This window comes from Neoarthrinium moseri (assembly GCF_022829205.1).
Source record: "Neoarthrinium moseri strain CBS 164.80 chromosome Unknown scaffold31_Wmoseri_CBS_16480, whole genome shotgun sequence".
NCBI classification, from domain to species: domain Eukaryota; kingdom Fungi; phylum Ascomycota; class Sordariomycetes; order Amphisphaeriales; family Apiosporaceae; genus Neoarthrinium; species Neoarthrinium moseri.
In genome coordinates, this window is record NW_026055145.1 from 84034 (window position 1) to 106980 (window position 22947).

At 56.9% G+C, this 22947-nt stretch overlaps 6 protein-coding genes across 6 annotated transcripts; 1 reads left to right on the forward strand and 5 right to left on the reverse strand.

Annotated features, from left to right (window-relative positions):
• Positions 1 to 371: 371 nt before the first annotated feature.
• JN550_007782 (uncharacterized protein) lies at positions 372 to 1430 on the reverse strand (the record flags this gene model as incomplete). The annotated part of the gene is made up of 1 exon (XM_049319671.1): positions 372 to 1430. One exon carries the CDS (start codon positions 1428 to 1430, stop codon positions 372 to 374), a length of 1059 nt encoding a protein of 352 aa, XP_049170138.1.
• Positions 1431 to 3443: 2013 nt separating this feature from the next.
• JN550_007783 (uncharacterized protein) lies at positions 3444 to 4621 on the reverse strand (the record flags this gene model as incomplete). Its single annotated transcript, XM_049319672.1, has 2 exons — positions 3444 to 4027; positions 4138 to 4621. 2 exons carry the CDS (start codon positions 4619 to 4621, stop codon positions 3444 to 3446), a joined length of 1068 nt encoding a protein of 355 aa, XP_049170139.1.
• Positions 4622 to 6362: 1741 nt separating this feature from the next.
• Positions 6363 to 8787, reverse strand: JN550_007784 (uncharacterized protein; the record flags this gene model as incomplete). Its single annotated transcript, XM_049319673.1, has 5 exons — positions 6363 to 6531; positions 6583 to 7788; positions 8188 to 8291; positions 8360 to 8575; positions 8716 to 8787. The coding sequence occupies 5 exons, from the start codon at positions 8785 to 8787 to the stop codon at positions 6363 to 6365; spliced, it is 1767 nt and encodes a 588-aa protein (XP_049170140.1).
• Positions 8788 to 10738: 1951 nt separating this feature from the next.
• JN550_007785 (uncharacterized protein) lies at positions 10739 to 14978 on the forward strand (the record flags this gene model as incomplete). The annotated part of the gene is made up of 6 exons (XM_049319674.1): positions 10739 to 11376; positions 11446 to 12735; positions 12787 to 13322; positions 13371 to 13480; positions 13530 to 13639; positions 13694 to 14978. The coding sequence occupies 6 exons, from the start codon at positions 10739 to 10741 to the stop codon at positions 14976 to 14978; spliced, it is 3969 nt and encodes a 1322-aa protein (XP_049170141.1).
• Positions 14979 to 17770: 2792 nt separating this feature from the next.
• Positions 17771 to 19065, reverse strand: JN550_007786 (uncharacterized protein; the record flags this gene model as incomplete). Its single annotated transcript, XM_049319675.1, has 5 exons — positions 17771 to 18133; positions 18205 to 18292; positions 18382 to 18735; positions 18811 to 18818; positions 19054 to 19065. 5 exons carry the CDS (start codon positions 19063 to 19065, stop codon positions 17771 to 17773), a joined length of 825 nt encoding a protein of 274 aa, XP_049170142.1.
• Positions 19066 to 21468: 2403 nt separating this feature from the next.
• Positions 21469 to 22698, reverse strand: JN550_007787 (uncharacterized protein; the record flags this gene model as incomplete). The annotated part of the gene is made up of 1 exon (XM_049319676.1): positions 21469 to 22698. One exon carries the CDS (start codon positions 22696 to 22698, stop codon positions 21469 to 21471), a length of 1230 nt encoding a protein of 409 aa, XP_049170143.1.
• Positions 22699 to 22947: the final 249 nt, after the last annotated feature.

The following is a 22947-nucleotide window of genomic DNA, read 5'->3' on the forward strand; positions in this document are numbered from 1 at the left end:
TGGAGAAATAGGGGGGGTGGTCTTGCAGACCACGATCCCCTGGTTTATTTTGTCCTGCCCGAGAGGCATTGGAGAGCGAAGACTTTCACCCACGAAGGGGCGATCAAGGAAATGATTTTAAGGGATGCCTCATGGGAGCATAATATGCGCGTCTGCTTACAGCAGCTGGAGGTAGTCAAATCTCAGAAATAGAGTAGTCTCACAAACTGCGTCGAGTCCTAGCTTGTGTGATGTTTACTGACGTTCGTGATCAATTGTCTTCATCCCAGCGAAGCCTATGCAATGCAAATGTATCTAGTGGACGCAATACACAAGCCGGCAGGCATGAGACTCAAGGAGGTTGGTGTATCTCCGGTCTAATTTCATCTCCATCACTGACCAGTCACGACTTTGCCTACGACCTTGCCGCCCAGCTCCTCCTCAAAGACGCTGCCGTTCCCCTCGCCACGCGCGTCGAAGACGGCAAACCAGATCTCTCGCCACCACCCGCCGCGGAACTCGGCCTCCTCGAGGACCTCGAGCCAGCAGCGCGCCACCTCGCGCGGCGGGTTGCCGAAGGCGCCGCAGCCGATGGCGCCTAGCACGAGCAGCTCGTGGCCCTGCGCGGCGGCGATCCGCAACACGAGGCGCATCTTGTCCTTGGTCAGGGCGCGGTCGCGGGGGCGCGCGAAGCGCTCCTCCAGGCCGCTGCCGCCAGCGCCGGAGACGACCTCGGGGCGGCGGATCCCCGCCACGCTGACGACGCTGACGACGGGCAGCTGGTCGGCCGGGGTGCGGGGGACGAGCAGGCCGTGGCCCTGGGACTGGGCGCGCCGGATGATGACGACGTCGCGCGTGTACAGGCCCGAGCGGGCCGCCCATGGGTAGTAGCGCCGGTGCAGCGATAGCGACAGCGAGCTGCGGTAGCAGAGGGCCTCCTCCTGCGCCGACGAGCCGTTGAGCCAGCCGCCGCCTGGGTTCTTGTCGGAGGCAAGGTTGAGCACGACGACGCGGTGATTTCGCTGGCGACGCTGTGTTGTCTTCTGTGCTGTCTCATCATCATCGTCAACATCCTCCTTCTTCTTGCCGTCATCATCATGTGCTGTGGTCCCGGTAGGGGTGGCGGTGAGGAACAGGGGGTTCGTGGGCTCTTGGTCCGGCACTTTGCCCGGCATCTCCAGAGCTGCTTCGAAGGAGTCCGCGTTGACAACCTTGACGGTCGTCCCGCAGGCTTGGGGATCGCCGTTGGAGCCGGAGGAGAGCGGGAACCGCGGACACAGGGCCGGGTCCAGGGGGCCCAGGTCGTCGAGTGTGTGCTGTGAAGACATGTAGGGCTGCAGGCCCGGCAGTTGCTGCACGACGCTGGGCAGGGCGGCCTTGGTCTCCTTGGCCACGGCGGCAAGGGCGGCGCGTCGGTTGCGCACCGCCTGGGGTATGGTGGTCTGGCGCATGTTTCGTGGTGAGAGCGAGCACCTGCTGTGGTATGTACTCAAGTGAGCCCGAGGGGGACGGGCTTGGGAGAGCTGGGTTAGAGAGGTCGGAAACCCAGATCCCACAGCGTTATGGTATGGGTTGATTGCTGCCTTGGGTTTGCGAACTTCGTATTTCCTTGACTGGCCTAGGCAAGGCGGTTGACGCAGAACTACTCAAGGCGTTTGATGGTCCTAATACGAGCTTGCTTCCGGTTTGTCACTGCGCGAGTGAGCAATCGTGGCTGCTTTCTGGATCTGAATATGGGCCGTTTGCCTTTCAGTGTGAACCGTCTGGCCGGAAAGAGCGTCCTTGACAGCTATCCGTTGCGTGCCGTGCGGTTTCCAACCCAATAGTCGTTTCCCGACGAACAAAGGAAAGCAGTTTCCCATGTAGTGGAAAGTGGTGTGGATGAAATTGCCACAGTCCTGGCTACACCATGACTTTCTGTCGAGCCGCGATGAGAAGTCGTGCTGGGTGAGATACTGCATGCGGCTGGAGCCTCAGCTCGGCGTGACTCAAAACGTTCCTTGGGGGGGGGGGGGGCAGCGACCAGCTGCCTTGAGCTAATCCCCGTGCGCTGGGCTCTGGTTTTATTCGACTGTGTACGACTCGGTTGGTCTGGAATCCGCTTAGTTACTTCGTCTGAAGGGAATACATGAGGGATGGAGGTAGTATATCTCACCTTGTATCTAGAGACGTCCCGGAGTGAGGAGGCGTACGCTGGTGGCCAACAGCAGTAGCCTTGTGAGGAAGAACCTTGGCACGCCGAGGCCTTGCGTCCGACTGATCGCTCTGTGACGCGGCAAGTGGACTAGTTGTGATTTGCGCCGATGCGGGTGCTTGGTCAATCTATTTTGATGTTTCCAGTAGTTCGGAAACCCTGTACCAATCCCAGATGTCGTCGGAGGCTTTGCTGGGACCCAGTGCATGCAGTTCATAAGTGTCGTTAGCTCCCTCTGCGTGAATGCACAGGAGACCCGCCACACTAGCGCACAACGTCAACCTGCATCCTCTATACCAGGACATCCTCACTCTACTTGTGCACATATGTATTCCCAGCATCCATAGGAAGGCGTCATATGGGGTAAAGTGGGCGACGGAAGCGAGGAAATGCTGCTTCACTGAGTAGCAGATATAGCGGAACACATTTCGCATCCGGCATGGTGATGCAGATCCCCTCCGTCGGGGGAATTGCACGTGTAAGACAGAGCCGTTGTAGTCTCACTCACTCCTAACCTGGAACCTGCGATTAATAACAACCCAGAGAACACCGCAATACTCCCCCATCGTCCCGCTGTCGTCCAAGACCCAAAACCAGTCTAACCTGCCGCCGTCCAATAGTTTTCCAGCGAAACCTGGCACCAAGACAACATAGACTGCGGGGAACCCATGCATGGACAATCCGGGGGAAGTGTCTTGGGTTGAGCTCTATTGGTCGAGGCCCAAGAGCCCCTTGGGGGAAGGAAACCTTGATGCTTTGACCTACCTTCGGGGTGCGGGGAAAGGGGGGTGTGCTGTGGTACTTAAATGCTGGCCGGGAACCCCTTCCTATTGTTTGAACACCTGGCAGCCCTATACTATAACATCACTGTACGCCCCAGGAACCTCGATGTGTACCACTTTGAGATCAATCAACATTCACTTTGATGAAGATGATGATGCCAAAGCAGTGGTGACGATGATGATGATGATGATGGAATGGCAACGCGTACATTGCATACATTTGATTTACAGAATGCTATCAAACAACGGACACGCTCGAACGGCGTACCTACATCAACGCCATCTAATGAAAACACACACATGATTCGCGGCACCATGGAGCCGACCGTGAGTCTTGTCCTCCTCTATGATCTCTAATCCTTTCTTCCAGGCCGACGAGGGGAGACGAGTCCTTGTGTTGCGGCTTTCTAAATTCTATCAGGGGGGGTATTTCTTTGCGTACAGCTTCTATCCTTGCCACTCGTCTCGTCACACTTTCGCCGCCACACTTAAGCGTTGGTGGGCTTGAAGGCGATGGGCTCGGTACCCTCCTTGAAGGGGACGCCGAGCTCGAACAGCTTGACGATGACGGCGCTGAAGTCCTTGAAGAAGGCGTCGTTGTCGGCGGCGTACTTCTGGACCCAGGGCTTCATGGCCTTGTCCTGGATGAGGGCAATGTCGGCGGGCAACATCATGAGGGTCTTGCCCTTGTCCTGGAACTGCTGGGGGCCGTCCCACTTGCGGTAGGACCACTTCTCGCTCAGGAGGAGGGTGAAGTAGTCGTTGGTGAGGACGGTGGGGGAGAAGGTCCAGGGACCGTCGAAGCCGGAGCGGTCAGTGTGGCACCGGCCCAGGGCGTGGGCACCGGCAAGGGCGACGATCTCCTGGTCGTTGAAGCCCATGCGGTAGAAGATGTCACGAAGGTGGCTGGAGCCCTTGGAGGCATCGGGCAGACGTCCGTCAGGAGTGCAGGCAGCCACATCTCCGTCGGCACGGCCCGGGCGCCAGGGGATGACTGGGCCCTGCATCTCCTGCAGGGCGCAGACACCGGCCAAGGTCCAGAGATCAGAGTAGGTGATCCAAGGGAACTTTGCTGCAGAAGGTGTTAGCGTCTGGTTCCGGTCTCATTGGTCAACGAGTTTGTGCCGGGGTGCACAATCAAAGCTGATAGCGCACTGGTGGCATTCGCAAAGAGGAACGTACCCTTGACGGGCTCGAGGAAGTCCCGAGCGTGCTTCAGGCCAGCGTTGGCACCGTGGTCGGACTCGGGGGCGAATCTCATGGTGGCGCCATTGCTGCCACCGGTCTTGGTCTCCTTGTCGTAGGTGCCGCTGGCGTGCCAGGCGAGGCGGACCAGGACGGGGCCGTAACTGCCATCATCATAGTCGTCCTTCTCCTCGAGGCGGCCGGCGATCTCGTTGTAGACCTTCTGGTAGTCGTCCTTGGTGGGGACGAAGACCTTGGGGGTCGAGGACTGGGTGAAGGCGTAGTAGCCACCGGCGGCGGCGGCGGCGGCAGCGGCAATGTAGAGCAGCGGCGACGAGCTCGACTGCTTGGGAGGCTCCGAGGAGTAGGCGCGGCGGCCGCTCTGGCGGAAGGCCTGGCGGGACGAGGTCGCAAAGGTGTTGCGGGCACCGGTGCGCAGGGCAGCGCGGGCGAACTGTCTGGAGATGGTGGAGGCAGACATCTGTGGAGGAGAGGACGGGTCAGCTTCCGAGGTCCGAGTCTTGTTCGTATGCTATCCGGCGGATTTGACCGAAGAGGCGGAAACGGAGGCGGACGGACGGGTATCGAGGGGGTATAGGCCTCTTATACCAGGGCTGACTTGGGGATGAAGACGGTCTTGGGGGGGAAGCATACCTTGATAGTGAACGACGAAGAAGCAGCAGAGGCACAGGTATCACCAGAAGATTTGTGGTGTTTGACAAGGAAAGGAAGGGAAAACGCGGGACGATCGCACGGGAAGAAAGAGAGGGAGAGGCTGCCCGTCTTATCGTACCCTCACGCAAAATAGCGAATATAGGAAAGCCGTGATTGGCTGATTGGGGGTGCCCCCGTTGGTTCAGGGACCCGACCCCTTTGCACTAGCCGTGACTAAGACAGGGACGTCCCCCCTACAAAGTACTAACTATGGTAGATCCGCTGGAGAAAGGCCCAAAGGCCCCCGGTGGGCCCGCCGGCCTTGGGCGGAGGATTATGGATACGGCGTGGAAGACGAGCGAAACATGTGCGGCCAATTTCCAAAAAGAGTCGTGCCGCTGTGCTGTCTGGCTGGACGCATCCGCTCCACCACGAACCATACCCACTGCTCCAGACTCTAACCCGGAGCCAGCTGCTTGCTGCTCGGCTTCGGCTCCACGAGGGGGTGGGGAGGGGCCCGCATGCCGCTTCACGCCGCACGTTGCTGGCTTCTGGTTGGCCGCGCAGGAGGCAAGCCGTCGGGTCAGACCTGTCTCTGCAGAATGAGAATGAACGAACATCGATGGGAGAAACTGTCAGCCTCGCACCGCCCGGCCAACCAGCTCTCCGGGACCGCCCTCGCTGTGCACCGCAGGTGCTAAGTTGCAGTACACCTGGGTACTGCTGACAGATACAGCTGCACGCTTTGGGAATGACGGCGTAGTACACCAAGGCGTGCGAACCCTAACTTGACTCACAATCTCACCCCGATTTGCCATTGCCACGTCGGCATCGGAGGGCGCAGATTTCTTATCGGCTCATGTGCGTCTGAGGCTTGCTGCGAGGGAAAAGGCACGTCAAGTCACGCCATGAGTCGCTGACTCGACCCGGCGCCATCGGACTACATCGCTCTTCCGCGGCGCGTTCCTGACAAGAGCTCCACCGGAGTTTCAAATCCCTGCACAAACGAATCATGGGGTTTGTCACCACCGTGAATGGCCACCTGCACAGGTTGTCCCAACCAGCATCCAGAGATATAGTTACCAAGGTGCCTAGTATTCTAGCTCAGCCGCACAAGATAACACCAACAATTAGTATTGGGAGTGAGTTATGTGTATTTGAAAATAAGTAAAACTGCTATTTTCGATGCTCGCATCGTCAGGTGTTCCGGTCATCTTGGAGCCATCTTCCTCAGAGCTCCGACCTACACCGAGCCTATATATTTTTGTCCTCAAACTCCGGTCCCATACATGTTGCGCGCGTAAATCCCAAGCCCCAGCCTCTCGCCAGGGCACCCTGTGTCGCGGATCGTGACCGAAACCACAGGAGCAGAAGAACAACGAACACAAACATTGGCCTCGCCTTGCACAGGTCTTAAACCCGTATTGAGAGAGCAGACAGTATGAAAGGCTGCACTATACACACATGTCTGGGTCGACACACGGGCTGCTGCAGCCCGTGGCCTCCCACAGACAAAGAAAACCGCCTCCTGAAACGCGACGACACATATACAGCGAGACAGCAACACCTTAGTTGAATGAAGCGGTGCCTTGTGCAGCTGCATCAGGCTCCGCGATATACTCGTAGTATCTCGAGTAATTGCTCTCGGCCTTCTGCAAGGTGATCTCGTCCAGCGGAGGTCGCGTGGCCCCGTTCTCCTTGAGGGCAGGCTTACTGAGCGAGCAAGTCGATGCGGGACTGCAACTTGATCAGTAAATCGTTACACAGCACCGAGATACAGAAACCTACCCATAAATCTCTCGATCCACGACGAGCAGCTGCTTCATGGCATCCTTGTCTCCTCTTTCCTGGAGGTACGCGATGTAGATCAGGAACAGGCCCTTCTTGGCCCCTGCCGAGATGCGGCTCTTCGACCTGAGCTCGTCGAAGATGTGCTTCACACGTTCACCGTGTTGAGCCTCAAGCTGGGCGTTGGTGGGCTGCTCCAACTCGAACTCGAGCCACTTCTGCCAAAAGTGACGGCTGTCGGCGTACCACTGGACGTTCTTTGCAAACACGGCTCTGGCTTCGTCCACTGACCCTTTGATCTTCCACAGCAGGTACGCCCACTGCGTGACAAGAACCGCCTTGGTGAAGATGTCGACTTGCGGGGCATCGATCTGAGCCTTGTACACCTCAATCGCGGCATCGAGGCCGCTCTGCCGTCTCTGCAGGTTTGCCCAAGACACGATCGCTTCGACGCAGTCAGGGAGCTGAATGAGAATGGCTTCGTGGATGTCACGGGCGACATCAACCCGCCCGTAGGCCTCTTCGAAGTAGGCGAATTGCAGCCTAATGCCAGGCCTGCTGACGGGCACGAATAGAGTGGCAGCGCGCATGTATATGTGGCGGACTTCCTCTTCTTTCCCTTCCTGCGAAGACATCCACTGCGCGTAGCGGAACCAGAACTCATCGTACAGAGCACAGCTGACGAGGCAGCGCTCGTACAAGAAGATGATCCTCGCGATGTCCCCTTCTGCCTCCTCGAAATCGAGATACTTGCGCCAGTTGGACATCTGCGAGTGCTCTAGCTCAGTGACGTGGAAGTACGGTCTCTTAATCTCGGACTCATAGGTCCATCGCTTCGTCGTCTCTTCCTGCGTGCGGCGAAATGTCTCGCAGTACATGGTGTCGATGCGACCGCGGATCTCGCGTTCGACCTCCAGCTCCTGCCTGGGCATACCTCCATAGGCCGCGGCCTCGGCATCAACTTCTGCGCGGAATCGCGCGAGCTCTTCCGCGGAGGCCAACTCGCTCAGAGGCCGGTTGTGGGCCAACTGACGGAAGCGCTCAAAGTAGCGGGCGTACTGGTGCATGGGGATGTGAATGACACGCTGCAAGATGGCGAAGATCTTGTCATGGGCCTCCTGTCTCTCTTCGTACTCGAGGTACTTGTCCCAGAAGGGATGGGCCAAAAAGTCGAGGCCGACGCATGTTGCGGCACGCTCAAAGAGTCTGCGTATAAGTTAGTCAAACAGCGCGCGACAGAGAGGGGGGATGCATGGATGCTTCTTGGGGGTAAGGGGGAGGAGCGTAAATACAGGAAGGGGTAGTCTGTGCAAGCAAGATGCCGAATCCAAAGCAAGCCGAACTGTTCAAGATGGACTAGAAGGAGGGCGACGGGGGAGCGCCATGTCTTGTTGATGACAGTGTAGGAAACCAAAGCCTGATAATGTCTTGTGAGAAAGTTCCCAACATGGAATCTTATGTTGTTGGTATTTCTCACCGTCCACGATTCTGTGATGTCCGGTCGTGCAGGTCATTTTGCAGGGCGGGAGCCGCGATACCTCGTCTCTTGAGAGACGCTGCTTGGTGACATGGTTAAAGGGTAGGAAAGAGTCCGTCTCTACTTACTCTCTCACCAGGTGGGGAGTATGGGTTGTTTCCATCTTGAAGGAGCAGTACGAGGCCCACAGATCGACGCAGTTGGTGATGCTGGCGCATCCGCGCTCGTAGATCTAGAGGAAGACTAGGTCAGCTTGTGCGGGCGGAGAGAGAGAGCAGGGCTCGGAGGCAGGGCGCGTACCATCTCGGCCGACTCGGGGCCGGAAATGTTGAACTCGAGGTCGGCATACTTCTTCCAGTATCCGAACATGAGGGGGAACTTGAGGAGGAAGCGGTCGTAGACGTCGCGCAGGGCGGCCAGGGCCTGGGGGCTGGAGTTGCGGTTGAGACCACCTTCTTGGGCCTCGCAGGCGCGGATGAGCTTCTCCCACGATTCGAAGTTGTCCGTGTCGGCTTCCTGTTTGCAGCAAAACAATTAGATTATGTCGTCCATGCGCACGCGCGACGGCACGTCTGGGCCACGGCCACGGCCACGGTCGCAGCTGCAGCCTGAGCTCCATCTATCTCTGCGCGGGCTAGGTAAGGGGGAATACATACCACTTCGGCCGTCAGCTTCCTGATCTCTGCATTCTCCTCGTCGCCACCTCCGAAATGACTGAAGTCGGCCATGATGGGACGTCGGCTGTGTTGGATGCGCTTCCGACAGGTGTTGCTGTTGTGGGCGCAGACAATGTCGAGGCGAGACAAGAGGCGAGGCTGGGGACAGGAAGAAAGCGAAGCCAGTCAAGGGCCTCGGCAGGCTGCAGAAGTTTCGAGAGCCCGTGGGTGCAAGCGAGTGAATGCAGAGCTCAGGTTCTCGTCGTCGACATACACCTTGCTGTCCAAAAAGACAAAAGAGCTCACGATGGGTGGTTGATTGATTCAATTGAGGAGAGCTTGGGACGCCAAGTGCAGTTCTCTGGGGTCGAGTCGCAGCGCTGATCGTGAAGAAGATCGGACGAGCAGCTGGGGCTAATCAATGCACGCGTTTGCATAGAGGCATTCGGAATGGGAGAAAGCCCAGAGGCTAAGGGGACAAACCCAGGCCCCCAAAGGCCCCCAAGCCGCCAAGCTGCCCCCCTAAAGCAGTGGCCACGGGCGCCTCTGCACTCTGCACTCTGCACTGGCCCTGGCCCTGGCTCTGGCTCCTGGCTCCTGGCGTTGGCTCCATTTTTCAGCCGCATCAATCACAGTCACGTGGGATGTGGGCGTGCCCACATCAGCGTCCTGGCTCTGGCGGAGGCTTGAAAATTTCGAGCGCGACGAGCCAGGGCTCTCCTCTTCTCCTTTGCATCAAGCTTTTTGCAAAGCAGGCCTGTGATGATACTCAAATTACAAACATGATAGGAAGAGGAATAGAACCCAACAAGGTTCACTGATTTCAAATTTATAATCTGAGGCCGCTCTACGCAGAAGTTGTCAATTACTTTTTTTTTCCCCCTCATCACTACGCGGGAACGACCCTGAGCCTCAGCGTCTTGTTCGAGTACCATAAGCCAAGTGGCAAGGCTACCTGCTTCTTTCTCGTCGGTAGGTAGCCACTCGAGACGTCAGACACGGGTCCCCTCTCCCGCCCTCGTCTCTGTACCACTCCGGGTTATCGAATGTCATGAGAAGAAATTAATACAATGAAAGAGTCGAAGCGAGAGAATGGCCGTTCCTTGATAGTGGATGGTGAGAAAGGCGCGCATCTTTCGCGTCTGGCTCTTACCCAAGTTTTGTTAGATTGGCCCCGTGCTTTTACCAAAAAGCTGCTAGGAACTAGATTTGGCAAGCAAGAGGGCTCGTGGCATAATCTCGTGATTCTAGCCCAATCTCGAAGCTTTAGCATGCATTGTTACCACAGTGCTTTGTGACATCAGAAGGCCGCACCCCTATAGGATAGATGTAGACCAAGAGGCCAGAGGCCAAGCGTAGAGGCACGTAGCTCCTCGTCTCCTCGTAACTTCGACAATTGATTTCTATATCATACTATCCCAGCGGTTGGGCCTTGTTGTAGTGTATGATTGGGCTGCTAAGGTTGGCATAGCGCTCCCTCGAGTGCTTTACGATTGCCAATGGCAGTCTGCGAATTACTTCGAGCTAAAATGGTCATGATATCTCCCATAGTACCATGGCAATGCTTCTCTGGAACCATGAGCAAGCCAAGGCCGGTTATTCTGTGATGTAATGTCCCTCTCGTGCCATCTTCGGGTGTTGCCCGCACGGATGCCCCTGTTAGTGAGCTGCTGCTGGGCGTTGACAGGGGGTCCCGAGCTGTCTCCTGCAGCACGATTCAGCCTCAAGATTTAGCGTGTGGGTGGCAGCCCCACTAGTGACGTTGGGCGAGCACTGTTTCTGGGGGCGCTCTGGACATTCACAGCGCTGTCGTTGGTCGCTGAGCGCTTAGTTATGCGGTTGACTGACAATCTTGGCCGTACCTCACTATACCATACAGTACCATACCATACCTCGAGCATTGGGCGTCTCTGCACAGGCCGACGATCTGCGCTTAACACGACTTGGCTTCTAGGTGGCTTGCCCAGAGGACCCCGAGCATGTGCCAGCTTCTCCCGTCAACCTCTTGTGCTGTCGTGTCAGCATGGACCAGTACCCGCGAGCAGCCGATCGTGACCAGCCCGTCGGCGCTGCCTCCGAGAAGTCGAGCCGGCTCCTGATCCGCGAGTACCCTCACCGAGCCATCGCTATAGCAACCTCGTCGCATGCCTTGATCTTCCGATACAGCCCCACCACCAACGAGGCCATCGCCGATGGCTCCCTGGCCGCCGTGCCCTCGGCGCGCTCCCGAGCCGGCAGCGAAGGGCTCGTCTCCAAGTGCATGGTCGAATTCTCCCCCATCACCAAGGATCTGCTGGACGATTTCCGACCCTTGACCCCTCGCCCGGTATACGGGACTCTGGGCCTCATCTCCATCAGCCAGGATGTCTTCATATGCATCGTCACCCAGGCGAATCGGGTCGCCTCCCTCCGGCCGGGCGAGACGGTGGAGAGAATCGCCAGCGTCGACTTTTACTGCTTGAACAGCGCCGAATACGACAATGTATACGCTTCCAACACCTGGGACAACGAGTTCTCCGACTCGGCAGCTCCCTACGGCCAGAACCTAAATCGGAGGGAGGGCGAGATGGAGTACCCGTACCAGGAGCTGCAGAAGCTGTTGAGCAACGGGAGCTTCTACTACAGCACGGATTTTGATTTGACAAATCGCCTCCAAGACAGGTTCGTCAGCTCGGCCACCTCGAACCATTCATGCTGGACCTGCTTGGACTGTCCCTAACCCATTTGCAGGCCGGTCGACTCCGATACTTTTGATATTGACAATTTCGACGACTCCTTCCTGTGGAACTCTTTCATGATCAACCCCCTAGTCCAGTTCAGATCGCGCCTCCTATTGCACGAGAGAGAAGCGCTGGATGCTTCCAGGATCCTGACTTCAGCCATTCGAGGTTTCTGCTCCACATTGACGATACCCCAGGCGGCAGCACCCATGCGAGCCGCCAAATCAGGTCTTCCTTCATTTCTCACGGTGATATCACGTTTGTCGTGCAAGAGAGCAGGCACACGCTTCAACAGCAGAGGCATCGACGACGACGGGCATGTGGCCAACTTTGTTGAGACCGAGACTATCTACTGGAGTCCTTCGGGGGTTCTTTTCTCGTATGCCCAAGTTCGTGGCTCTGTGCCCGTGTTCTGGGAACAATCTGCTGGTCTCATTCCGGGCCAACAGAAGATAACCATTACTCGTTCTGCTGATGGTACCCAGCCAGCCTTCAACAAGCACTTCGAAGAACTGGAACAGTCTTACGGTGCTGTCCATATTGTTAACCTCCTCAGCGCCTCGAAACCAGGAGAGGTGGAGCTCACGCAACTGTATCATTATGGCGTACAACACTGTTCTCTGTGCCAGAACGAGGAGAAAGGATCGCAAGACCACAACTTGTTGCGTGAAACAGATTATGACTTTCATGCAGAGACCAAGTCCCTTGGTTACGAAGCGGCCAAGGACATACGACGGTACATTGAACATTCGGCAGACGGGTTTGCATATTACCTTGCGGAAGAGACGGATGACTCAGCAGATGCTTCGCACGAGCATAAGACGAATAACCGGATGGTTGTGGTTCTTCAGCAAGAAGGAGTGTTCCGAACGAACTGCCTCGACTGTCTGGACCGGACAAACCTGATACAGTCAATTATCTCACAGATGGCTGTTGAGTCCTTCTTGAGCCATCGAGCAGAATATGCCGCTTCGGATTTCTGGATGCGCCATTCCACACTTTGGGCCGACAATGGAGATGCGCTTTCTAGAATATATGCTGGAACCGGTGCTTTGAAGACCTCATTCACAAGACATGGTAAAATGTCACTGGCTGGCGCTTTCGCAGACGCGAGGAAAAGTGCAACCAGATTGTACATCAACAACTTTGCCGACAAGTCACGGCAAAACACTATCGACATGCTCCTGGGGAGATTGGTGGGGCAGGCCCCCGTTCATCTATTCGATCCAATTAGCGACTATGTGACGGCCGAACTATCTAGGCGCGGAGCTGAGTTTTCGTCAACCGAGTCAATTAACATGTAGGTGGCATCTAAAATCTGTATATACGCGTGTTGGCTAACAAGACGAAGCTGGGTTGGCACGTTCAACCTCAACGGCAAGACTAACGGTATCAACGAAGACTTGTCTCCGTGGTTACACCCAGGCGGACTGGGCACTACCCAGCCTGAAATTGTTGCTGTGGGTTTCCAGGAAATCGTCGAGTTGAGTGCCCAGCAAATCATGAACAGCGATCCGACTAGGAAGCAGGAGTGGGAAAGGGCTATCAAGAGATGCCTTAATGAGCGCGCGAAGCAGATAGGGGGCGACAAATACGTCCTTCTTCGGAGTGGACAGCTCGTTGGGGCCGCCCTCTGCATTTTTGTCAAGTCTTCCGTCCTGTCGAAAATCAAGAACGTAGAAGGGAGTGTCAAGAAGACGGGCATGTCTGGCATAGCGGGAAACAAAGGTGCCGTGGCAATACGGTTTGAGTACGCCAGTACACAACTGTGTTTCGTTACAGCACATTTGGCGGCTGGATTTGCAAACTACGAGGAGAGGAACCGGGACTACGCCACCATCCACCACGGTCTCCGCTTCCAGCGTAATAGAGGAATTGACAATCACGGTAAGGAGCTTCTGCTTGTCTTGTGTGAGGATGTACTAACCATTCCAGACACGGTCATCTGGATGGGAGACTTCAACTACCGTATTGGCCTAAGCCACGACAGGGCTATGGATTTAGTACAGCAACAAGACCTGGCGAAGCTGTATGAGAACGACCAGGTAAGTCTCGAATCTTGCGCGTGGTGGTTACCACGCTAATGGCTTGCAGTTGAACCTCCAGATGGTTGCCGGCCTGTCTTTTCCGTTCTACTCTGAAGCTCGTATCACGTTCATGCCCACCTACAAGTTCGACATTGGCACTGACAGATACGATACCTCGTAAGCCATGGTTCCATCTTGTTTACGCCGGCTGTCTACTTACTCTGTGTACAGTGAGAAAGCACGTATACCAGCATGGACGGACAGAATTCTGCGGAAAGGAACCAACATAAGACAACTGGCCTACAACTCAGCACCATTAAAGTTTTCCGACCATCGACCGGTGTTCGCAACCTTTCAGTGCACCGTCAACATCATTGATGAGACTCTGCGAGAGGAGATTAGTCATCAACTGTACGGACGGCGTAAGGCAGAAATTGGCCAGACAGGGGCAGGCCTGGATCTTGACGAGTCGGACGAGGAAGACCTCATTGGCTACGACGCTATAGAGCCTGGTCTACCCCCAGCCAGTTCAGATCGTCAAAGATGGTGGCTTGATAATGGCAAGATGGCCCAGTCCGGGATCTCTCCACCCAAAGCCAATGGCAGCTCAACTGTCATCTTGAATCCGAGTCGACCTTCCAACCCTTTTACACCCTCCGATGAGCCGGATTGGGTCGCCGTTCCCCGAGCTGGCTCGAGACTGGGATCCTTCTCGAGTATGTCTAGTTCGCCGTACGAGCACATCAACCACTCTACACTGCTTTCTACCTCGGCGTCAAGCTCAGCGCCAAGGAAGTTACCGCCGCCATTCGATCCTGGAAATATGCCCGCTAAGATCGGGAGAATCAATCTGATGGATGAGCCCATTAGCGGGCAAACGTCGAGGAATGATACACCCCCGCCACCTCCACCAAGGCGCCAAACCGGCATGAGCTCAGCAGAAACAACACCCAGAGCTATACCGGCCAACACGCGGGTGTCTAAACCCGCACCGCCTCCACCGCAACAGCGACGCATGTCAGTGACTTCACAGACATCGAACAAGTCCAAGGCACCTCCGCCAGTAGCAAAGAAGCCAGCACATCTTACATCGCCCATTACAAGTCCCTCGGCCAAACCGATCGACCAGTTCGATGACCCGGCATTCAGGCCAACCCTCCCCACGCGAGTTTCAACCAACGTGCAAACTCTTTCATCGCAGCTGGCTAGAAGCGGCTCCGGAAGCTTGACGGGCGGGATGCACAAACCTTCGCCACCGCCTCCCCAACCCAAGCGGGTCGGGACGCTCCCTGCGAGCGGTGGATTCGGGCGGGCATCCTCTAGTGGCGGAGTGAGCCTCCCGGGCCTAGGTGAACGGAAGCCGGCGTTGCCTACACGTCCTGCGCAGCAGCAATCTCTTGGGCAGCCTCAAATTAACCCACAGCATAAGATAGCGAGGAAGCCGGTGGTGGATCTTTTGGGCGATGATGACAGCACGGGCGACATGCATGGTTGGGAGACCTTACGCCCTAGTTAGATGTTGGTGTTTGTTTTGGAAAACGCATGCAAATGGCGGCTCTGCGCCATGTGCCCGGAGTTTGGTCACGACGGAGACGGTGTTCAGACACGATGTACGTTGCCCTGCATAAATGAAGAAAAGAGATCTTAAACGAAGCGAATCTGCTATTGCGCCACGTTCGATACAATGTAGACTTTTGGGCCACCAGTGGTCAATCCTTCTCTGGTTGTTGTCGATTCCTTCGTTTGTAAAGAGATTCGATCTTGGCTCGGATAGAAGTATTCAAGCACTACATTAAGCACCGAACATCATAGATTGAGGAGACAGGACAAGTCCATTTCGCCGCATAGAGCACCCAAGCCTCCGAGTGCAACTAGCCCCGGATCTAAATAAGTGTGTACCCAACGGAACTAATAACTTAGAGACATTGAATAGTCGACCAACCATCCCTGACCGAGGAATTGCCGTTGGCGCCCCCTTTCCGCGCCATCACAGCGTCCAACATTGATATCCGCCAGCGACCACGGCTCTTTCTGGTTTTTGTCACCCGGGAATCTGCTTCTCGTCAGAGTCCCACACACTCACGCCCGCATCACCACGGCAGCCCGCGATGGCCGGCGTCGCGCGCCAGTCTGCCGACCGTGACCGCCAACCCTCCGGCACCGGGGGTTTCGGTGGCTACGGCGTCACGCGCGTCGTCGTCGTCGACGAGGACGACGCCCAGCCGCGGGGGGCGGCGGCTGCGGCGGGAGGCAGGGACGCCAAGAAGACGGACCGCATCCACCGGTGGCGCGCCGAGGTCGACCCGCGCGACGTCTTCTGCAGCTGCTCGCACCGCCTGGACCAGGGCAAGCGGAGCCGGAGCGGCAGCAGAAGCAGCAGCAGCATTGCGCGCAGCCCGTCGTCGGGCCGGTGTCCGGCGTGCGGCGGGCTGGCCGACGCCGCGGCGGCGCAGAGGAATCCCGGGGACGAGGACGACGGGGACGGCAGCAGCAGGGGGACGAGCCGCGTGAGGCTGTCGATCCGCGGCCTCTTCCGCCGCGCGCGGACGCCGTCATCGGCCGCCGGGGCCTCCACGCCCACGACGCAGATGTACCGGCGCGAGGCCCTCGCGGACGACGGCGACGACGAGGGGTCGTCCTCGGATGCCGGCCGGGGCGGGGACCGGTTCAGCGACAGCGACGGCCGCGGCAAGCCGAGGCTGAACCTGGACGACACGGCGGCGCGGCTGCGGCGCGCGCAGAAGCTGCTGCACGCCCAGGGCAAGGGGCAGGGCGGGGCGGGCGCGAAGCCTGGTGCGTGACGGGGGCTGCCTATAAACGTCTTTTCTCGACGATGCGCGCCCGGGAATAGAGAGCCGGCATGGGGAGGGCAACGTTCACGACGACGAGACGGGGCACTCTCGGGTGCGGACGGGCTGAGGAGGGATGGTTTGGTACGTGCCAGAAGAAGCAAGGACGGTGAGGTGTGCCGTCAACTAACTCGAGCTTGGATCTGAAGCCGCACCGACTCTCTCGACAGATTGTGTGGCGAGCTTACATCTGGTTCGTCGTACCGACGGCGCTCGCTGGGCTGCGTAGAGCGAAGGGGTTTTGGATATTTATTCTCTCAGAGTGTTCACGAACCTGATGAGGTTCGTGCTAAAGTTGCATTTGCGTTGGGCGTTTGGAGATTCTTGTTTAGAAGGGAGATACCCAGCATACCAGAATTTGGAGTGGTGTTCGCTATACACCAAATCTCACAAATTTTTTTTGATTTCTCATCACGCGATCTGCAACGCGGTAGCGGAGACTCGGCGGCGGCAAGAAGACAACACCTGTTTCTTGAACGACAGAAGAACCTTGCCGTAGAGGTAGACCAGATTAGACATGAGGTTTCTATAACAAGCGCGCATCCTTTCAAGAATGAGTCCAGCACTGCCAGTGAAGGTAACGCCAAGTGCATCGGTATGGCATCGAGGATGCCCGAACAGGCGAAGAGTGTTCCGCATGGGCTGAATTGAGAACTTCTACCAAGTATTATACGGGATACACATATACACACACACACACACACAGTTATTGACGAGAAGACACATATGTGCTGAAGAATTTTTTCGTTTTATTGTCTCTGGGCCTGGCAGTAGAGCCACTATGGATTTTGCTGGACGACAAACAGGGATCACACAGCTTCGCGAAAGCAGACACAACCAGGCTGTTCCCTCGTCTTCACTCGCTACAGGTTGCGGCGAGCGGTGGTGGCAACAACAAGGCCAGGTGTCAGTTGTCAGGCAGCTTTCGTAGATGTGCGCGAGGATCGTCATGTCAAGCAAATGACCAACCCGGGACGGCAGTACAGGCAATGAAAAATAAACAAAGGGGGATCGCGATATCTCTGGAGACAAACACAAGACAAGAGCAAGAAAAACACTGATGAGAGGGAAAAGAAATCCATTGACCGTCAAGAGACCTCGAGCCACCATTTTCGTAAGCCCTTCCTACTAGACGAAGGGATAGAGAAGCACGCGAGGCCAGATGTCGTGGTAGGAATGTCATTGCCAAGCAGAAAGACATACGAGCTACCGCGCAGTCTCTTGGTTTGGCGGCTTTTCTTCCATGGAAGCAGATCGACGAGGGGACGCCATGGCCTGCATCTTCCCAGCCCTTTAATCAACCACGCCAGCTCCGCTGTATCAACCTTGACCAATTCACAAATTCCGTGACCATCTTTACTGGGTATCGAAGTAGACCCAGCCCGTCAGAATATCCGCATGAGCCTGTGCCAATGAGTCAAACCTAGCTGAGAGGACGGCGCTGAGAGATGCGAGCCGCTTAGGACTCGGGAGCGGCGGCGGCGGCGGCGGCGGGAGCAGCCTCCTCCTTCTTCTCCTCCTCAGCGGGCTTGTCCTCCTTGGGGGCCTCCTGGGTGGCACCCTCGCCCTCGGCGTTGTCGCTCGAGGTCCAGAGGGTCAGGTTGTCACGCAGCAGCTGCATGATCAAGGTGCTGTCGCGGTACGACTCCTCGGACAGAGAGTCGAGCTCAGCAATGGCATCATCGAAAGCCTGCTTGGCCAGGTGGCAAGCACGGTCGGGCGAGTTGAGGATCTCGTAGTAGAAGACGGAGAAGTTCAGGGCAAGACCAAGGCGGATGGGGTGGGTAGGGGTGAGCTCGGTCTGGGCGACGTCGGTGGCGCTCTGAACAGGCGAGTTAGTACTGGGGCTTTCACGAGACGGAAAGTCGTGAGATGGTGTTTGGCGTTTCTTACCTTGTAGGCCTCGTGCGCAGCAGTAGCGGCAACCTTACGCTTCTCACCGGAGGCGAACTCGGCCAGGTAACGGTGGTAGTCACCCTTCCTGTGTTGAGGAAAGCCATGGTTAGCGTTGTGACGCGTGACGGATTGGGGACATGCCCAAGGAGAAGCGGGAGCAAGCGAGACACTCACATCTTGTGGTAGAAGACCTTGGACTCGCCAGAGATGGCCTTGGGGATCAGGCTGTCATCGAGGACGTCGAGGACATCCTGGCAGACCTTCTCGAGCTCGAGCTCGATCTTGTTGCGGTAGTCGCGGATGGTGCCGACGTGCTTGTCCGAGCCCTTGGACTCCTCCTTCTGCTCGATGGAGGAGATGATGCGCCACGACGCACGTCTCGTTCCGACGACGTTCTTGTAGGCGACCGACAGCAGGTTGCGCTCATCGACGGTGAGCTCACCGTCCAGGTGGGCAACCTCCTTCATGTAGGTAACCATCTCATCGTAACGCTCGGCCTGCTCGCAGAGGCGGGCGAGGAAAGTCTTGCTGTGGGGAGATGTCAGATCCACGTCACATCACGGTGAAGAATACCCGGCGGTGGCCGCGGGCGGTGTTCCATACCTTTCGCGCTACAGACGGACATTCTGGTCAGCATAAAAAATTCACCACGGCAAAGAGGAGTTGCGCATGCAGGAGAGAGAGAGAAGAGAGGCCAGTCGGGCCAGGGCGGCGGGCCATGACGGCTCGAAGGGGGGATGGATGCCGTCGTGGGCGGGCGATATGGGCCAGGACCCGGGCGGGCGGCAGAGCGGGAAAGGGGAAGGCGAAGGCGGGCTTGTAGCAGGGGAGCAGCGGACGACGTACCTCAGAAGCCATTTTGACGATGGGTTGTGATGTGGTGTGTGGGTTGGGTTGGTGGTTTGCGGGTGTGTGGCGAGAGGAACTCGAGGGCGCGGGGAAGGGAGAGGAAGATATTATTTACTTGATGTTGTGATGGGTTGACGTTCAGATCAATCACACGAGGAAGAACAAGCGGCGACGGGCCAGGCCAAAAGAAAGCACAGGCTTTTTTTTCGCCTTGGGGGAGGAGGAGGGGGCATCAATGTTTCCTCTGGTGCTGGGCAATGCCTGAGGCCCTGAGCTGCTGCTGATTGGAGGGGGGGCGGCGGCCATTCTGGAGACAGGGGGGGTCGCCGCCCGTCACCGTCCGTCCTGGTCCTGGCGCCCCCCGTCGAATTGAGACGGGCACAGAGAATGGGGCAAGGCACGCATCACTCTCCCAAGGCCATTCATTCAAGGCATTTCATTCATTCATTGATTCATTCTTTCTCTCGCGCTCGCGCTCGCTCTCCCGTCATTTCACGCTGTCGACAACGCGCCAGCCAAAATTAAGCGAGCAACAAGTGGATGGCTCAGCTTGGTACCAAAGGTACTTCTTCTAGTTGCCTACGTCTGATGAGCCGTCTCCTTCGTGCCCGACTCGACGCTCCCTACTCACCGTCCCAATCCCAATCCCAATCCCAATCCCAATTCCAATTTCAGGGTCCTGGGACTGTGTCCCTCGCCCGCGCCCACGGACCACGGAGTCTCGAAATGGGGGGCAACTTGCGCGTTTGCAATTTCATGTCATCTCTACACACTGGCCCGGGCAGCCTGCAACATGCACATGAGGGGCATGATGACAGCTGCAAAACACATACCTAGACAGACGCCTGCAGGGCTCATCGTAAACGAGGACTCTCTCCTCTACCCCCCTTTGCTTCTGAAATCTTCCATCGCGGGAGCTCCCCGCACCCAGGACCGGGCTCATCAGGCTGCTGGCTAACACCACGCGTTGTGGGCCTCTGCCCGTCCCGGCGGACACATGTGTGCACTGGGAACTCGGCATGAGCCTGGAACTAGCAAGGTCATGCCCACGGGTCCCGGTGGCATTGGATTGGGGGCTTGGGCGGTACGTATCTCGTAGCAAGTGGTCCGCCAGATCACTGGAATGGCCCTCTGGAATTTCCGGCCCAAGCCAAGCAACCATTCATACTTTCGCCCATGACGAGGCCAGTTCCTTGCTCTCTTCCCTGGCCAGGTGATCTCTCAAGCGCGAATGATTGTGCGAGAACCCGATCATAACCTCGACTGGCAAAGTTAACTTGAACACGAGAGGTCGGGCTGTGCTAGCTACGAGAAGACATCTTCCCCTGAAATAGCCCCCAAACAGGTTTTCAATCAACATTGTAGTCTTTCTTTCTACGTACAAGGCGTTCATGTACAAGTCATCATAGCCAGTGCACATACACACGCGTTCCGACGACCACGCTGGCAAATATCGAGACAATCCAGCTGGACGTTAGGTAATCAACGAACGCATCGTATTATGCTTGCGTGCGTGTGTGTCTTTTTCCCTCTCCCAACATTTCGGGGCACCCAACCGAAGATAGTTCTTCCCAATGCATGCTGGCCGCTGCTACCCTTCCAGAATCTCTCTCTGCCCCCATCGACCCCTCATTCCAAGCTAGCTCGCAGAGACCTTTGGCCGTGATAGGACGACGCTGCCCAGCCCAGCCTTATCGCGTGGCATCCGGGTGCTGCATGTGCGTTGTTCGGCCGCAGGGCTGTGCTGGCAAATCTTGCCCGTTTCTTTCCCTTCTTGCCCAGTCACACAAACACACAGTCACACACTCACACACATGGTGTGTGCGTCTTCTCTTGAGCCGATAGGAAGTCTCTTCTGTCGGATAAGGAAGAGACGAGACCGGACAAGCAAGTCGTGCCAACGTCATGCAGGCTACCCGTTCCGCGGCACTTGCACAGCTTCACATGCACTGCATGTCGGGCTCTAGAATACCTACATACTAGGCCGACACTGCCTTACCAGATTGTGAATATTTTCGACCAGAGATCTTGATGACAGGGGCTTGCTTCTCGTGGTTAGCCGCCAGAGAAACACGGTTCTTGCGCCACCTACGGAATAACCAGGGAGGATTAATATAGGTAAATATTATGTTCGTAGTGGGCGCTTAAGGTATACGAGGTTTACTCTTGCTACACCCCAGCGGTTCTCTTAGCACACCAAGTCCCACGTCAACGGACTTGGTCAAAAAAGTAAGGATATTAGACACTAGCTAGTTACTATCGTATTGTTTGGTCTTCCTCTAGCACCAGTGCTCACTTCTGCGACTACTCTCGCCTCGGTCGTTGTCTCATCATGCCGTCAAAAATCCCACCTCCGAGTCACACTAGAACCGGTCTGGGGATTCCAATTTCTTGTCCATCAAGAGGGCCAGCCTAAAGCTCGTCGCTAACGGTGACGTTGGGATATCTGTCCCGTCCCCAGTCAAAGGGGTCCCCTCCTGGGACACACAGGCCAAGACGCCAGAAGTAATCGCGATGGGCGAACAGGAGCTGCCAAAGCTTAAAACGTGACGGGATGCCCCAGCGCTTCTCAACTGCACCTGTCTCCTCAGAAGCCTTGCCAGCAAGGGCTCTTTTCTTTATCTCCATCACCTCCTCGCCCTGGGACCCAGCGATGCATCTCGGGTCGTAGTCGCCTACGCACGGCCAGATGTCTCCCGGAGCAGGCGGCAAGTCGGATTTGGAGATGAATATCTCGCCGGCATGTGACCTATACCCCCATTCGTGCAAGGGGAGAAGAGGCACAGGGTCGTCAACGTGGGTCAGGCGCCTGTATATCTGCCTCTCCGGCTCCGTGCGGTTGTTCTTGAGGTCGAAAACGGCGTCGAGGTAGCGCACGAAGCCGTTGTTCCCAACTCTTGGCTCCCCAAACGTAGTCACGATTACATTCTCCCAGCCAAGGATGACCCTCATCTCCAGGGCTGCCAAGGCGGCGACGGCGCCGCCTAGGCTATGGCCGACGAGATGGATAGGGTAATCAGGATACTGCGAACGTAGAGGCTTCAAAGTTGGCAGAACATCCTCTCGGGCAGTCTGCCACGAGGTCAAGAAACCCATGTGTACTGTGCAGTTCTCGCACCTGTGCTCGGGCTCCTCAGGGGCTTCGTCTCCTCCGTCCTCCGGGGACGGGTAGGGCACGTACTCCTGGGGCACAGTGCTGAGGTCGATGACCGTATTGGTGATGCTGTAAGTGCCGCGGAAGGCGACTACGATGGCCCCGCTTGTGGTCTCCTCCGAGCCCACAGAGGGTCCCCAGTGCAGCCGGGCGCCTTGGTCGTGGTCCACGGCAATGTAGCCGCAGCTGTCGCTCATCAAGACCCCCGTGTTCCATGTAGTTACCAGCCCAAGCGTCGGGAACTCCTTGCATCGCGACGCGCACTCGAAGGGCCGAGAGAGGCCGGTGGTGCCAACGCAGTAGGCGATATCCACCAGCCGCGAGAGACGTTCGAGAGAGGCGAAGAAGCGGTTCGAGATGCCGCCCGGCGGTTCGTTATGTTGTTGGGGCAGAGGGTGCTGCTGCGGCCGCGGGAAGGGCGAGGGAGATGCCAGGCATAATACCACCTGCAATACCAGGGACAAGAGTGTCGGGAAGAGCGAGATCATGGCGTCGGGTTTGCTTCGCTACCGGTGATGTCACTGTCGTTCAACGGCCAGGACGTATAGGTGGACCATGTTGATCCGTGGTGAATGCTGTAAGAGGTTTTCTGGTCCAGAATTGGATGGCGAATATGCGACACAAAGCCTCGAATCACAGAATTGCGCATTGAGCGTTGAAACGCATCATGTCTTGCGTCACGGACGCCGAGGCGCTTTGTTGTGAGCGTTCAGGTGATGGCAATTTGTGGCGGGTTC